Raw genomic sequence first — 18,144 nt, 5'->3', positions numbered from 1 at the left:
CTGATAAAGCATGCCAGCCTTTGCTGGCTAGAACCAAAATCTTAAGGCGCAGTCGTAACCAGGTGGCACGTGAACTCGCAGAAGCTTTTTACATTGATAAGTCAGGTGATGATTGCGTAAGCGATTCCAGTATCAATTTGTATAAGAAAGAAAAAACGTTCTTGGCATGTGCGCTTAGGCAATGATTAGGCAATAAGAATCTAGGTATATATATTTGTGTTCCTTCTGAATAAAATCAGTCGCGAGTTTGCGCCCGTCCATGTCCTTACTCGTCCGTGTCTTTTTTAGCGCAATTCTCTTCTTTAAGTATGACACTGATTTATTTTAGGCCACTTTACAGCCATGTTACATCCCACCATCGCCGCTTTCAGCGCTTAACACAACATTATCAGTCATGGCGCTCTTTGGCCATACCTGGCCCTTGCGCCACTAAAAAACACACATCCATCCATCCATCCATCCATCCATCCAAACCCGATAACCACCGTCAGCTGGTGAACAGGGCAAGGCAGGTGGCCAGGTCACAGGGCTTCCTGGACTGAGGAGGCCATCCACAAGGAATGAGACCAAACAACTTCGTATGTTTAAATAAAATGCAATCATTGTCATCATCATCCCTGGTATCGTGGTTGCCTTCTTCAAATTTAATTTTCATTTGCTCATGCCTCTTGTGTGAAGAAGGCATTTCACAGTCTGTTTTGCCTTGTACCATTGTATGGTGGCAATGTTTGCCTGGCACCTGCTGCGGTGGCTGAGTGCTTATGGCATTTCGCTACTGAACACAATGTCGTGGATTAGATTCCCTGCCACCATGGCTACATTCCTGTGAGATTAGAACATAAGTGTAATTTGATTTAGGTGCATATGAAGATACCCAAGTTGTCCAAATTTGTGCAGAGCCTTCCACTGTGTGGTGTCTGTTATATCCCAGGTGTTGCTTTGGCCTGTTAAAGTTAGTTACTGAAAAAAAAAAATGTTTTTGTTTTTTATTGAATAGCTGTCAACCCCGCAATGGAGCCAAATTTTCTAAATTGTTGCCTTTCAATACGACCAGTCCAATGTGCGTGCCAAGTGCAACAAGGTTTCAAGTGTGAAAAACAAACTATTCACGTCACTGAAACCTGATGTCTTGAGATACGATGCGCCGCTGATGCTTACACAGACAGTGTGACCATGCTCTTGAGTTTATGATACTATGTGACCCCCATTTCAGCTTTCAGTGATGTGATGAGCCTCCCCTTTTACGTCTGAAGCCATGCTGCACTTGGCGCACATTTTGAATATATTGCATAAAAGGTGCTATAAATTATTTGTGGTGCCCTCGGGTAATTGAGGCTTTGTACCATAATTATGCAGTTGGCAGCTACCTTAAAAAGCAAAAAGAAAGAAAGTAGGGACTCAAAATTTTTGTGTCAGTACTGCTTAAAATTCGGTCTGTCAACCATCAGTTAACATTTTTCTGGTACTTTGCAAAATATGGCACAATAATGCCTAAATTTCGGCAAAGTGTGATCTAAGAATGGTTACGGGTTTATGGCATGAACATTTGTAATCTTTCATTATTTTTTCCAAGCAGCCAAAGTGTTGTACATGAGCCTTGAAGTCATCTATGACACTTGTACAATGTGTTCACTGGTAGCTGTGAAGCAAAGCCGGCCTATGAAAGAATTCAAACATGAGAGCCACGTGTGGGAATCACAAGCATGCATGGAAATCTTTATGGAAGCATGCCTTTTGTCTTTCTTGTTTCAACTTGGCATGCAGGTGTTAGTAAGCAAGCTAGGCATCTGTGTGTGGTGCAGGTAAACCGTTACGATGGCTACCACCGCACGGCTCTCCACCATGCAGTGGAACGCAGTCCTCAGTGCACATCGCTCCTCCTGGCAGCGGGTGCCGACACGGAGTCTGTCGATGTCAACAGGGACACCCCACTGCACTGGGCCGCCTTTCGAAACCGGGCTGACTGCTGCCGGTTGCTGCTAGAACACCGGGCACACGTGGACAGCCTCGACTTCAATCATGACACGCCACTCAGCTGGGCCGCTATGAAGGTGAGATAGCTGCAAGGGACTCCAAGATGGCCTTGTGATGTTGAGGTGAAAAGGCTGTGTTGCTTCTAATGAATTCTGCTGTCACTGCTGCACCAAACCAGACAGTACCACCCGATGTGCTTGCGGAAGTACAGTGAGTGATGATAAATGCTGAGAGACTCTGAAGCAGAACAGAACTACTGCCTGTTTTTTAGAGTGATTGTTTCTGTGGAATGGTCAGCCACACTTGGGCTGAAAAAGCAGGCCGTTCATTGCTCAATTTAGTGATTTCAGAAGGCATGGTATGATGCTGGACTTTGGCCCTTGTGTAGCTGCAAACACATGAGGGTTGAAGTTCCCCAAACTTTTCCCACATTGGCCAGTGTTTATGTGCCTGCCATTCGTGATGGCGATCGGTGTGTTAAGCCTGATCACTGTACTTGCCACTGATAAATAGGAAGATAAGTTAATTTCATTACTTCGAACTGGTAGTAGAGTTCCTCTCTACTTTTTTTAGCACATATGTTTGTATTTAATGCAGATGATTAGCAACCTACATTTGAGATTTTATGCTGTGTTTTTTATACCATGAGGAAGTACAAAATAGACATCACCTAGGTATCCACTAGCATGTGATGAAATGTGAGTCATATACTGGTGGATATGTACACAGGATCCTTAGGAAAAAATTTGTATGTCAATACAATTTTGTTTACTTGTTTGAAACTGCAGCAGTTTCTCATCTCACATAGGGGTTTGTAATTGTGGTACCAAATACTTTGTTGCTGAAGGCACAGTGTTGAATCACTATGTTGAATTTGCTAAGAATATGCTTCATATGCAAGCTTCATAACGGCAGACAAAAAAAAAGTGACTTCTCAGTTGTACTTTTGGGTCACATTGTTACAACATCGTATCGTCACCTTATTTATGTTTCGCTGCATGTTAGAAAAAAAAAAAGTGAGGTATGAAATTGTGTAGGAATTGTGTGAAATTGTGTATGAAATTGTGAAATGGCTGTGGCATTCTTCACACAATTGCCCATCACATTTTTGTTTTGTGCATTTAAAAAAGTTGCAGTTTCACCCAAAAGACGAAGTATCGACTGTTGCGATAGCAAATCATTAGACAGCTGCACGAAGTACGGTTAGTAGTTTTAGCAGCTGTATAAATTGCAGTAATCATTCGCTTGCTGGCTACGTTAACAAGCCTGGTATCACACATGCGTAGGCAAACATGAACAGATCTCGCTCAGTGGCTGTGGGCACTCGCTGTAAGAATGCTGGTGTGATAAAGAGCGGTCACATTGGCGAATGAAACGCTTTGTGCTGCCTTTAGTTTCAACGCATCTTCAAAACTTGAGATTACACGACCTCCAACACTAGGCGCGCGAGAACACAGCACACACGAAGCCATAAGCAATCTCGGCTCTTATAGCCTTTGTACACGCCACAGATTACCTCCAAGATAGGGCACGCACGGCCGTGCTGAGATACCCCATACACAGCACAGCCGGGCTAGCATGGTCACCTGCCTCCCTTCCTCCCCTTTAGAGTGCACAACACTGAGCGAGTGGGAAGACGGCACCCATATAGCCGCCGTCCTTCTCAGCCCATGCTTTCCCTTGTGCCTAAGCAAACGGCGCCGCAGGGTGCAATAGGATCTTATTGCACTTGATCTTTGTATGGAAGATCATGGCCATGGTGAAGATTCAGCTGTACTGTCCCTGTAATTTCTATCGCATTAAAAAAACTGATTGAAGAAATGTAATTATCAAGAAAATTAATATTTTGCCTTTAAGGTATATTTGCATGCTGTACAGGCTCGTTCTGACATCGCTATGCGCACTTGTACCTGGCACTTCTGAGAAGCAGCTTGCTTTTTAATGCTATGCATAGTATTCTCAACATTAGGCAGTTTTATGCTCAGTGGAAGATGTTCCCAAGATCTCTTGTATGTCATTTGTAGTCCCTTTGAAATTGTAATGAGAATAGGGCTCTCCTAGGCCAAGTCACAAGCAATGGTGATATCAAAGAATTGTCTCTGAAGCGACGTGTGCAGTTCATGAATTTGTGCAATGCATCCCATTAGTTCATGCTGTACAGGCACATCACATTTCATGCTACAGAAATCAGCATGGCAATTTTTCAGTTTGATGTGTTCTGTGAGCAGCAGAAGCATAGAGCTTTGTTGTTTGCTGATACATTAGAGTAGTATGCTTGAAATGTGAGTACATGTTGAGCATGAATACAAGCTGCAGTTGTCAGGCATCGACAGAAGTTCACTATCCTCTCAGGGCAATGAACTTCTGGCAATGCCTGTCAAGTCGAGGTGAGCTGTAGGGGTTGGAGGACGGACGTCGGGATGAAAACCCCAAACTTGGGGGGATTTATTCTACATTATATACAGGGATGGTGAGCGACAAGTAACATTTGTACAGACATTACGGGCCGGCAGCAACTCGGACGCTGCGGCCCGCGGCAAGAAGTTCGAGAGAGGTGAATCAGGGAATCAGGGAATCCTCCAGCATGCTCAGGTCTCTCTGGAAGGCTTCTTATAAACCCTTCGAGCACTGGAAGTCACGTCATGTTCGACCAATAGGAGAGTCCGCTCCGATGACGCCACTTTCCGCCAATGGCAGGCGCCCGTGCGATGGTGTCATACCCGGCGAAGAGAGTCAGCGCCTGGTCCTCCACTCTTGATCACTTGTTCCCGGTACTGCGCTCTTGCCTCGCAGAATTGCAATCCACTTCTAAGGTGGAGAAGGAGGGGGGGCGCTCATGCTCCATTGTACAAGGGCCCACCTGCTCCCGGTAACTCGGCTCCGCAGCGGTGGCAAATGCCTTCTTCAAAGGCGTAGGGGGACGATTGAGCTCCATTGTCCCAGGGCCCCTTCTAATCCCGGCGGCACACGACCTGGGGGCCGCAAACTTGTTTGCACGTGTCTCCTCTGGAATGCGCTTTCCTGCTTCTGCATTCCTCAATTAGCTGTGCTGCAATCCGATGTGGTCTGGGGAACTCGAAGTAATCGCAGGAAACAGCTCCATATCTAACAGAGCATAATATCCTTGTAAGTGGGTGTTCGTAAATCGTTTGTTCCGAAGAAAAAAAAAAGATGTGAATAATCATTGCATTTGCTTTTGTTGTTCATCTGCTCTGCAGCACGAACCCATTCTGCATTGGGGTAATTGGCAAACAGGCTACGTATAGCTGCATGCTTCAAGTGCATTACAGTTATATATATAATAGTAGCCTGCACAATAGCATTGCACCGTGTGTGTTATAACCAACAGTGGTTGAACAAATGAAGTCTCAAGCTGTAGCCAATGCTTCAACGAGGGACTGGCAAAAACCCTTGCCAAAATGTTGGCACCAGTCAGAGGCTTCATTTGTTCAACCACCATTTTATCACTTCAAGCCTCCATCTTCCTGTGACCACTCTGTCTGCTTTGCATACTCAACTCGGGTGGCAGTACGTAGGTGGTTTTGGACGACAGATTTCATTCCTCTTGTACATACCACTTTGACTGGCCATATGTAGTACTATACCTAATTGGTACGAGTTGCAGGCTCTCTTTTATTTGATCTCGAAATTCATATAGCGTGCTTTCTCACTGTCAATGACATCTTCAAAATTATTATTCGGCACCAATCAGTTAAGCAGCAGTACAAATGAAAATGAAGATCGTAATTTTATTTTGAGTTGTATGTACTGTATGAAAGGACTAGGAGGAAAACAGCTTCTCTTTCTACCTCACAACAGCATGGCACCATGTGTTGCATCACATCCTGTACCTCCAAGTTCTGCATTGAGAGGACAAAGCATTGTTATTCTAAACATGTTTTTTTTTTCTTTTCTTTAAACTGTGCTTACATTTATCAAGCTCACTGCCTTGATGGCCATCATTTTGTGTCAGTCCACTCTAAAGCTAGTGTAAATGTAACAAACCTCTCTCCTGGCTTAGTGTTTAAATTTGGGACATGCACAAAATAAACGAAGAGGCTAAGCAGGGAAACACAGGCGTAGTTGCTTCGCAGATGAAGCAACATTTTTCCTGGTTCAGGGGTCAAACATAGGAGCAACGTCTTTACGGAGTGGTCACACCACCGTCTTAGCTAAGCTGGAGCCTTGCGGATCGTAGAGCAAGGCTGAATTGACATCTCAAAGCATACCAATACTGGATATGCCAAATCAGTTCTGTAGAAATTTACAGAACTAATTTAATATGGAATTTGAAATCTGCAGAGCGTCGAGTGTTTTAGCGCTTTTGAGTTGTTGGTTAATTCAGCCTTGCTCTGTGATTTGCTTGCCTCTTGGTTAGGTCAGATGGTAGAACAACCGCTCCAGAATAGTGTTAGTAGTCCCAAGTTCAATCCCCCAGATCATGACAAATTTTTCTCCAACTGCAAAGCTTTCTTTCCGAGAAACCCAAATGGCTTCATTTCAAGCTTCATGGCTGCTGTCAAATAGATGGAATTTTTCCTTTCATCACGTCTGCACTGCAGCATTTAATCATACCTAGCAATGTAATCAGAAATACAGTTAATAGTATGGCATCATATACAGGTGCTATCACGTACAGTTACTCCTATCATATCACAGAGGTGCTTATATAAATTGAGCAGTGCATGATACATCATGCTCAGCAGACAACCTGTACACTGCACATAATGTGCACACAAACAATAATTTCACAAGAGAAGGACAACTGGAGATTAATGACACCTCTGCACTACTGAGGCCTTGAGTAAAACGCCTTCATTGCAGGGTCCCTGAAAGGCCTTCCTAAGTAATCATAGAATGACCTCATTATATGGCTATGTTGCTTCGTAAATCTCCTGCTGCAAAAATTTTTCGAAAGCTTCTAGTATAAGCGAAGTTAACAGGAATTGGCCTGCCTGGTGCAGTATTCGGCCATGCCCTCCCAAATGACTCATTCGATCAACCAATGGCCCTCAGTCCCCAGCAGCTGCAGAGCATCTGAGCAAGGCAGCGGTCAGACCTGTATTGCAGCCGAGGGAGCTGAGAATCTCCGAACACGGACAGGCCACCAATGGAAACTGACCCTGGCAACATTTTACATCCGAACTCTCTCGAGTGAAGCTAGCTTAGCAGGTCTCTTTGAGGAACTATCAGGCATTGTTTGTGATATCATTAGCCTTAGGTTAGAAGAACTGGTGAGGCTTATACAGTGTTGACTAATGTCCACATCCTCTGCTATAGAGGACTTCTGATAAGAAGCAGTACGCAGTAGTATTGCTAATCCATAAGGACATAGCGGGCAACATTGACGAATTCTACAGGATTGATGAGAGGGTAGCAGCAGTAGTAGTAATAAAACTTAATAAGAGGTATAGATTAAAGGTAGTACAAGCCTACGCTCCAACCTCCAGTCATGATGGTGATGAAGTAGATCACTTTTATGAAGATGTTAAATTAGTGGTCAGAAAAGTGAAAACTCAGTATACTGTAGTAATGGGTGACTAATGCAAAAGTGGAGAAAAAGCAAGCTGGGAAACAAGCAATTCGCAACTACGGTGTCGATTCTAGGAACGCTAGAGGAGAGATGCTGGTAGAATTGGTAGAAATGGTAGCTGCGAATAATGAATACCTTGTTGAGGAAGCGTAGCAACAGAAAGCGGAGCTGGAAAAGCCCCTAATGGTCAAACAAGAAATGAAATTGATTTCATACTTTCTGTCGATCACAGCATAGTGCCGGACGTAGAAGTGATAGGTAGGGTAAAGTGGAGTGATCATAGGTTAGTGAGGGCTAGGATTCACCTCAATTTGAAGAGAGAAAGAGTAAAATTGGTCAAGAAGAAACAGGTCAACCCAGAGGCAGTAAGGGTAAAAGCAGACAAATTCAGGCTGGTACTTGCAAACAAATATGCAGCCTTAGAACAGAGATGATGATGACATAAAGCTAATGAATGAAACCGTAACTAGGCTGGCTTCAGAAGCTGCAATAGAAGTGGGAGGTAATGCACCAAGGCAACCAGTAGGCAAGCTCGCCCAAGCAACGAAGGACCTAGTAAAGAAACGACAAAGAATGAAAGTTTCCAACTCAAGAGATCAGATAGAATTCATGGAATTGTCAAATCTGATCGACAAGAAGAAACTAAAGGATCTTCGAAATACAATGTAAGAAAGACTGAGGAAGCAGTAAAATATGGATGCAACATGAAATCAGTGAGAAGAAACCTTGGCATAGGACAAGGCAAGATGTACGCACTGAAAGATAAGCAGGGTAATATCAGCAATTTCTAAAACATAGTAAAAGTAGCACAATAATTCCATACTGACCTGTACAATATCCAGAGCAGACACGATACCTCCATTAGAAGTAGTAATGAACAGGCTACAGAGGCTTCTTGTATAACTAGCAATAAGGTTAGAAGAGCCTTACAAGACGTGAAACAAGAAAAAGCAGCAAGAGAAGATAGAATAAGAGTCGATTTAATCAAAGATGGAGGAGACATCATGCTTGAAAAGCTTGTGGCCCTTTATACGAAATGTCACATGACTTCAAGGGTCCCACAGAACTGGAAGAATGCCAACATTATACTAATCCACAAAAAGGGACACGTTAGAGAATTGAAAAACTATAAGCCCATTATGTTACTTCCAGTATTGTATAAAATATTCAAGATGACTTCCAATAGAATAAAGGCAACACTTGACTTCAGCCAACCAAGAGAACAGGCTGGCTTCAGGAAGGGATACTATACAATGGATCACACCCATTTAATCAATCAGGTAATCAAGAAATCTGCAGAGTATAATCAGCCTCTCTATATGGCTTTCATAGACTACGAAACGCATTTGATTCAGTAGAGATAGCAGCAGTCACAGAGGCTTATGTAAACATCTTGAAAAATATCTACAGAGATTCCATAGCTACCTTAATTCTCCACAAGAAAAGTAGAAAGATACCTATAAAAAAAAAGGGTCAGACAAGGAGACGGAATCTCTCCAATGCTGTTCACTGCATGCTTGGAAGAAGTATTCAAGCTATTAAACTGGAAAGCCTTTGGAGTGAGGATCAACAGCGAATATCTCAGCAACCTTTGGTTTGGAGATGACATTGTCCTGCTCAGCAACACTGGAAACGAATTACAAGAAATGATTGATGACCTTAACATGGAGTCTAAGAGTGGGATTGAAGATTAATATGCATAAAACAAAGATAATGATGAATAGCCTGGCATGGGAACAAGAGTTCAGGACCTCCAGTCAGCCTCTAGAGTTTGTGAAGGAGTATGCTTACCTAGCTTATTTACTCACAGGAGACACTGATCATGAGAAGGAAATTTACAGAATAAAAATAAGTTGGAGCACATATGGTAGACATTGTCAGATCCTGTCTGGAAGCTTACCATTATCATTAAAAAGAAAGGTGTACAATCAGTGCATTCTACCGGTGCTAACATATGAGGCACAAACTTGGAGACTGACAAAGAAGCTCCAGAACAAGTTAAAGACCGCACAAAGAGTGATGGAACGAAGAATGTTAGGCATAACGTTAAGAGACAGGAAGAGAGCGGTGTGGATCAGAGAGCAAATGGGAATAGCCGATATTCTAATTGGCATTAAGAGAAAGAAAGGGAGCTGGGTAGATCAAGCAATGCGTCGGTTAGATAACTGTTGGACCATTAGGGTTACAGAATGGGTACCAAGGGAAGGGAAGCACAGTTGAGGACTGCAGAAGACTAGATGGGGTGATGAAATTAAGAAATTCGCAGGCATAAGTTAGAATCGGTTGGCACAGGACAGGGGTAATTAGAGATCGCAGGGAGAGGCCTTCATCCTACAGTGAACATAAAATAGGCTGATGATGATGATCACGAAAGGTTGCTACCACGCCGGCGCGTGCCCTTTCTCTCTCCTTTCGTCTCCACTAATGTGTTGGAAGCTTCACAGAGGGGGGATGGCAAGGGAACAAATCCCCGCCCAAAAGTTGGGCATTTTTTGACGTTTTTTTCTTTACAATGCTACTTCCAGTGCAGGTGTGCACGGTGCTCTCTTGGCACGAGATGGGCACTTGTACTGCCTTGCATCACCACGTCCCCAGAGTTACGTCACCCACAGGGAACAATCAGAGCTTGCAGTTGTAAAAGCGTCTCGCCAGTGAGTGGGCTGGTCATGGCACCCAGTAATGGTTGCAGCATCTACACTATGCGCAACTGTCTTGCATATAGCAAAACATTTGCTATGCCCATGGCAGGGCTGGAGTGCGCGCTCGTACTCATACGCTCCAGTCTTGCCGCGCTGCGTGGTATACACTTTGTCCTGCACCAGCTTGACCAACAGATAGCAGCCCAATTGAGATCGCATATTTTGAAGCTCTATCAGTAGCTTAGTATGAAGCAATGTCTGTCAAGGGGTCTAACCAGGAGTGAGTTCGTGCTGCTACTCACAATGCACAGCAGGGGCAAGGTGTGTAGAAGCGAGCTAGCGCACACAGGCAAGCATACGTGTGGTCTGGGAGATGACGGTATGCATTGGCGAGTAGCACTGTCACAGTGGATTCAGTACAAGGCAAGTGATTGACTTAATAATGTTTGGTAGAGCAGGAATGTCGTACTCCAAGAGCCACCCCACGTAACTGGAAGAGAAAAGACGATGCTTAAGCAGATGACCGTCGATCAAGACTTGGAGAGGAAAGATGAAATACCTTTTTCGCAGACATGTATATTTTTCATTTATTTAACTTAAAGTTAACAATAATAGTATTACTGAGAATGTTCGTGTTCACGAAATCTACCAGTATCTATTGGTCCTGCTTGTGACGTAGCTGGTGACGACATTGCAAAGGAGAGATCAAGCGATTTTAGCCTGTTTTTTACACAAGATCGTAAATTCTCTGCTGAATGCAGTACAATAATATTTGGCTGAGATGTTCACAGAAGCCTCGTCTACAGATTGGCAACATTTTCTTATGTTCAAAAAAATTTTAGGATCCCTTTAACATTAATATCACTATGGCAACCCCATGTTTCTTTATTTATTTACAGTATACTGCAGGCCCTTCTGGGCCTTTGCAGGAGAAGCAAAGTTATACAAAACAATACAGAAAGCACAAAATTAACAAGTTTATGAATGTAAATGTTCTATTTCTTCAATGGTGTTCATGTCTTTTAGTGCTGCAATGGTTAAGGAATTCTCCAAATCTTCTTTGAATTCTTCGTATTCTTCGAAGATCTTTGAAGTCATTGTTAAAGTTCCAATCCAAGTGTTCCAATGTAGTAAAAAACGGAATTGCCATGTCGTGCTTTAAGTCTTCTCTCACCAGATCGTGCATGCACAAAATGAGTGCCCCGCAGGGGCATCTGCACCAGCAGGCATCTGGTGTGTTGCGACACCACGTACCCGAGCATGTGAGGGTTGGACCCTCCCGCGTATAGTCGTGCGCGGCTTAGCCGTGTCCGGGGAAAAGGGATCCTGGGGGTTTAGCCAGTGCCGGGTGTTTGGACCTTTACGGCCCCTCGGTGGCAGCAACACGCCCCTTTGGCCTCGGCTTCACGTAGACGGCACCCCCGGACGTACCGACCCGGGGCAAATCGGTAGTTGCCTTTTCCTGTCTCTCTCTCCCTCCAGCCTTTGTCTTTCTCTCACTTTTCATCTTTCCTGTCTTCTCCTAGCTTCCGCTTGCTTCCAATTTTTCCAGGCAGCAAGGGTTAACCTTGTGTGAATAGCCAACCTAGGTTGTTTCATATTTGGTTATAGTGGTAACATACAGCTGGCGTTTGCAGGCCGTGTTTCACAGGTCCTGCAGCGTCCCTTTGTAGGACTCCACGGTGGGTGGCTGGTGTTACTGCCGAAATCTCACATATCTTTATGGATAGCTCCTTTCCTTCACTCCCTGATAGCCCTCAGAAAAGAGGGCGCACCGATGAAATTTTCCAGCTTTTTGGACGCCAAGTCCACAACTTCCCACGTTTCCATGTAGTTAACTCGGAAAAACCCGGCAAACCAGTGCGCACCATTTCACCGTTCCTTGTATCTAAGACTTTGACTGATGTTATTGGACCCGGTTATAAGGCGACCAGGATGGCAAGCGGTGATCTCCTCCTGGAGCTCCACGATAAGAAGTAATATGAGAAACTGCCGAAACTAGTGTCATTTGGGGATACCCAACTAACAGTAACCCCGCACCGTACTATGAACACCACCCGCGGCGTTGTGTCGGACGATGACTTGCTGGAGCTCACTGAGGCTGAACTCTTGGAGGGCTTCAGTGAACAGAATGTAATCAATGTCAAAAGAATTAAGATGAGGCGAGATGGCAAATAAATCCAAACCAAGCACCTGATAATAACCTTCGGATCAATTGTCCTGCCCGAGTAAATAGAGGCAGGGTACATCAAGCTCCGTGTTAGGCCATATGTGCCCAATCCGCTCAGTTGTTTGAAATGCCAACATTTCGGCCACAGTTCGCAGAGCTGCCGGGGCCGTCAAACCTGTGCGAAGTGCAGTGCCCATGAACATACTTCTGAAGCTTGCGAGAACAGTCTCCATTGTGTAAACTGTGAAGGGGAGCACGCTGCATACTCGCGGTCGTGCACATCCTGGAAAAAAGAAAAAGAAATTGTGACGATAAAAGTAAAGGAAAATATAAGTTTCAAGGAGGCACGCAGGTGGGTATCCTACCTGCCCAAGAACACATTTGCCGAAGTGGCGCGTCAGGGGGCAGCGCCACAACACAACGCCACAACGCGTCAGGGGGCAGCATCTCCGGCGGCTGTCCGACTCACATCCAGTGAGGCGGCAGTGACACCATCCGCCCCCCCGGCGGCTGCAGCTAGCACTGCTACGCCAACCCATCAGAAGGGGCCATCTACCTCCGGGCAGGTGACTTGAAAGGCCTCATCCAACGTGCCGAGGCCTTCACGCCAAACAAAGCGCTCGGAAGAGCGCGTGTCCAGCGCCTCACAAGAGGCGATGGACACAACCACCAGCAAGACAGCGCTACCAGTGCCTAAAAAGCGGCGAGGCACTCTCGATCACTCCTAAAGATACAAAACTCCCGTCACGGCGCCAGGAAAAGGCCCGTAAGCTAACCTCAGTCTCTTAAACACACAGTACCCAACGCATATAGCATAATGGATACACAAATACTACAATGGAATGTTAGAGGACTCCTCCATAACCTAGACCGCATTAGCGAACTTCTACACAAACGCAATCCCAAGTTGCTGCATGTTCAAGAGACAGATCTGAAACTTACGAACACAAATTTTCTCCGTCACTACACAATCTATCGTAAAGACCGCAACGAGGCGAACACCTCGGCTGGCGGTGTAGCAATAGCTGTTGACAAGTCAGTAGCTTGTCATCATGTCGCCCTTCAGACACCCCTTGAGGCAGTGTCAGTTCGGGCAATTCTTTTTAATAAACTAATCACTGTATGTTGCATATACATGCCCCCAAATTATGATCGCCGAAAAAGCGATTTTTATAACCTGATTGATCAGCTCCCGAACCCCTACCTTATCGTAGGCGATTTTAACGCCCACAACACCATGTCGGGAGACGTGTGATGTGAGGCGAGAGGTCGTTTTATTGAAAATTTTCTTCTGAATTCTGGTACATGTCTCTTCAACAAGAAGGAACCAACATATTTTAACAGTTATCATAATTCATATTCCTCAATAGACCTGTCAATTGGCTCTGCTTCAATTTTCCATGATTTACAATGGCATGTAACCAAAAATCCCTATGGAAGTGACCACTTCCCTATAACGTTAAATTTAATACAACTTGAATGCCCCCCACACGCCCCCCGGTGGAAACTAGCCTCCGCCGAATGGAATCATTTTAACACATCCACTTGCTTATCACGACATGTTATCAGTAATTTTAACATAGATGAAGCAGTAGCATATTTACTTGTTTTATACTTGACGCAGCTCAAAAGTTCATTCCACAACACAGGGTCTCTCTTGTAAAAGACGGGTTAAAAGACGGTTAAGAAGGTTAAAAGAAGTTTAAAAATTGGAGGACGCTTAAGCTTCGCCTTCAAGAGTGGAACGCGACAGCGTTCCCGTCGACCCGCCAAGGGGTGTGAGACAATGGGCTACGGCGCAGCGACTACGCGCCCCGCATCGGACGCGGTGAGCGTCGAGCAACGCAGCGTTCGGCGCAGCAACGAAATGTGCACCTGAGCAAGCGACACATGCCTGAGCCTTAGAAACAGCTCGTTTCTAAGGTAACACCGCGTTCACTAGAGGCACTTTTGTACCGCTTTGAAGCATCGAACTCGTGGCTGAGTGGTAGAGTCTCCGTCTCACACTCCGGAGACCCTGGTTCGATTCCCACCCAGCCCATCTTGCAAGTTGTTTTTTATTCATGAAGTGCCTGCTGGGATTTATCGCTCACGGCCAACGCCGCGGACGCCGACACCGACGCCGACGACACCGGCTTTTCTGCGACACGAGCTCCTTAGCGCTGTCGCGTTAAAAGACGGTTGTAAAAGACGGGAAGGAATTAGTGCAGACTCGCACGAAAGAAACAAAACAAAGCGTGCCGTTTGCTGCGGCGCTCCCCGACTGCAGAAAACATCATTGAATTTAAACTCGCCAAATCGCAAGGAAGGTGCACACGGAGACAGGAAAAGAGGGCTAGCTGGGAGCGGTTTCTCTCGGGCATCACATCCTACACTCAAGAGTCTAAAGTTTGGCATGGAGTACGAAAGCTAAAGGGGCAGCAAATCCACCCATTGCCCTTAGTTGACCCGCAAGGGGCTACCTTGGAAGACCAGGCCAACACTTTGGGCGAACACTTCGAGCATGTATCAAGTTCCACACACTACACAAGATCATTCCTCAAGTATAAACAAATAGCTGAACTTAAGGCACTGGATCGCGAATGCCGTCGGGATGAACCATACAACCGTCCTTTTAATATTGCCGAGCTTAAAGCTGCCTTAAGCACGTGTAAAAGCTCTGCGCCGGGAGCTGATAGAAACATATATGACATGATTAAAAACTTACACAGCGACACGCAGATGACACTTCTGGCTCTATTCAACTCTACCTGGCCTGCCGGGTACCTTCCATCCTCATGGAAGGAAGCTATTATTCCCGTCTTGAAGCTCGGTAAAGACCCTTCCTTGGCGGCAAGTTATCGTCTGATAACTCTTACAAATTGCCTGTGTAAACTATTTGAAAAAATGATTAATCGTCGACTCGTACATTTCCTTGAACTTAACAATACGCTTGATCCTTATCAATGCGGCTTCAGAGAAGGGCGGTCTACGACTGATCATCTGGTGCACATTGAAGGAAATATCCGTGATGCATTTGTACATAAACCGTTCTTCTTATCGATATTCCTCGATATGGAAAGGGCGTATGTCACAACGTGGCAATACGGGATCCTGCAAGACTTATCGCGAATGGGCATCCGTGGACATATGTGAAACATACTAGAAAGCTATCTGTCCAAACGTACATTCCGCGTGAAAATCGGCAATATATTGTCGCGACCTTTTATACAAGAAACTGGTGTACCCCAAAGAGGTGAGCTTAGCTGCACGCTCTTTATTGTGAAAATGCACACCCTTCGTGCTGCATTATCGCCAGCAATCTTCTCTTCCGTTTACGTCGACAACGTACAAATAGGTTTCAAATGCTGCAACCTTGCAGTGTGTGAGAGGCAAGTACAACAGGGCTTGAACAAAGTGTCCAAATGGGCAGACGAAAACGGATTTAAAGTGAACCCGAACAAAAGTTCCTATGTGCTTTTTACAAGAAACAAAGGGCTCATTGCAGATCCCAGTATCGAAATGTATGGTCAGCGAATACCTGTGAACAAAGAGCACAAGTTCTTAGGCATCATACTTGACTCTAAACTAACATTTATTCCATACATAAAGTATCTCAAGGTCAAATGCTTAAAAACAATGAACTTGCTGAAAGTTTTATCCCACACAACATGGGGCAGCGACAGGAAATGTTTAATAACTTTTTAAAAGAGCCTCATTCGATCACGGTTGAACTACGGTGCTGTGATCTATCATTCTGCCACCCCGAGCGCGTTAGAGGTGCTAGATCCGGTTCACCATTTAGGAATTCGACTGGCCACTGGCGCTTTCAGAACAAGTCCCATTGAAAGTCTGTATGTAGAATCAAATGAGTGGTCACTTCATCTGCAGAGAACATACATCAGGCAAACATATTTTCTGACAGTTCACTCTAATCCTCAACATCCGTGTTTTAATACCGTTAACAATATGAGATAGGCTACACTCTTTCGTAATTGTCCCTCTGTAAGACAGCCCTTTTCACTTCATGTGAGGGAGCTTAGTGTTGAAATGGATGTCCCAATCCTCAAACATCGCCTAATGCCTCCAGCTAAGCTGCTACCTGCTTGGGAGTGGCAGATGATACAATGCCATATATCTTTCATGCAAGTTACAAAACACGCTCCGGAGATTGAAATCCGAATGCATTTCCTGGAACTCCAGTACAAACACTCCTGCACGGAGTTCTACACAGACATATCGAAGTCACGCGAGGGGGTGTCCTATGCAGCCGTCGGTCCATCCTTCTCGGAATCCGATGTACTGCATCCGGAAACAAGCATCTTTACGGCTGAGGCCTACGCACTATTGTAAGCTGTGCAGCATATAAGGAAAACAAAACTAAAAAAATCTGTTATATATACGAACTCCCTAAGTACTGTGAAGGCTTTGATGTCATTCTGTAAGCACAAAAATCCAGTAATCAATGAACTATATTCTGTCCTATGTAAAGCGTATATATGTAACCAGCATGTCATCATATGCTGGGTGCCGGGTCATAGAGGCATCGAAGGTAACGTTCTGGCGGACCAGATGGCCACATAAATTGCATCGTATTCTGTTAATCCTACCGCTGCAGTCCCTGTCACAGATCTGAGGCCCTTCTTGCGCAGGAAACTGCGAAACTACTGGCAACGCTTGTGGGACATGGAAACAAATAATAAGCTGCACGTAATAAAGCCACCATTATGGTTCTGGCCATGTGCAACAAAATCACGCCGAACAGATGTCCTATTCTGTCGTTTAAGAATAGGACGCACATTTGGCACCCATAATTTTTTACTCACTGAAAATGAGCCTCCAACCTGTGGTAGATGCGGGGAGAGGCTGACCGTCCTCCACGTCCTACTGGAGTGTCGGAAAGCCGAATCTGAGAGAAAGAAACATTTTCCCCTAGCATACCGACAGCACATTCCCCTTTATCCTGTAACGTTACTCGGCCCAGAACTGCTCTTTGACACCGACGCAGTCCTAGGTTTCCTGAAAGATGTTGTGTTACATGTAATTAGCCCCATCCGTTTGTAGCGCCTCCTCTCTCCTGAGGATAGCGCGGTGATAGTTGTTTCGTATAGCACATGCCTCTCGGCCTTTGTGTTTCAAGGGCTCTGGCGAGGCAGTAGTGCTCTAGGCAATTTTAGCATGTCACATATTTTGTATATTGCATCATTTTTCCCAATGCATTTTAGTGTTCATAGTACACATCATTAATCATTGCCATAATTTTATTACGCGTAGATTTTATGCCATGTGCAGCAACGTCTTTTAGGCCCCTTTACAGCCACGTCACACTAGCTTCACAGATCCCATTCGACCACTACAGACTCATTAACACTAGATTGGCGCTCTTTGGCCATACCTGGCCCTTGCGCCATTAAACATCAAACATTCGTTCATTACAAAGTGAGTACCAGTTTTAAAGCACAGGTGCGGCACCTATTAGAAGCAGGTTATCCTAGCGTAGCAGTGGCCACTGTGGCTGAACACCTAGAGAAGTCGATTTCGAGAGGGACAGACGTGATTACAGTAAGCATTAGTAGCAAGAAAGGAGTAGTGGCTATTCCTTACATTCATTCAGTATCGCACAGGCTTAAATGTGTTGCAAGTAGATGTAGTGTTAAAGTTGTTTTTACTGCTTCCAGTAAGCTAGGGAAGATATGCACTGCTGTGCAGAGAAAGAAAGAGCAGATGAAAGGCAAAAAAAAAAAAACATTTGTCCAGTGAAGCACACCAAGAACAACAATTTTACTGACTGTCATATGGGTGTGGTATATAAAGTTCCCTTTAGCTGTGGCCATTTCTACGTAGGGCAA

The 18,144-nt window shown here is 44.9% G+C and overlaps 1 protein-coding gene across 2 annotated transcripts in view; it reads left to right on the top strand.

Moving 5' to 3' along the window:
• The window catches only part of LOC139052403 (ankyrin repeat and SOCS box protein 8-like), a 70,130-nt gene that overhangs the window by 13,932 nt on the left and 38,054 nt on the right, over positions 1–18,144 (top strand). For both annotated transcript variants that reach the window (XM_070529498.1, XM_070529497.1), the window contains one exon: positions 1,803–2,051. In XM_070529498.1, the coding sequence (XP_070385599.1) occupies positions 1,803–2,051 (249 nt within the window). The remainder of the gene's footprint in view (positions 1–1,802; positions 2,052–18,144) is intronic.

This window comes from Dermacentor albipictus, unplaced genomic scaffold (assembly GCF_038994185.2).
Source record: "Dermacentor albipictus isolate Rhodes 1998 colony unplaced genomic scaffold, USDA_Dalb.pri_finalv2 scaffold_22, whole genome shotgun sequence".
Lineage (NCBI taxonomy): Eukaryota > Metazoa > Arthropoda > Arachnida > Ixodida > Ixodidae > Dermacentor > Dermacentor albipictus.
This window is presented reverse-complemented; position numbering and strand designations above follow the sequence as displayed.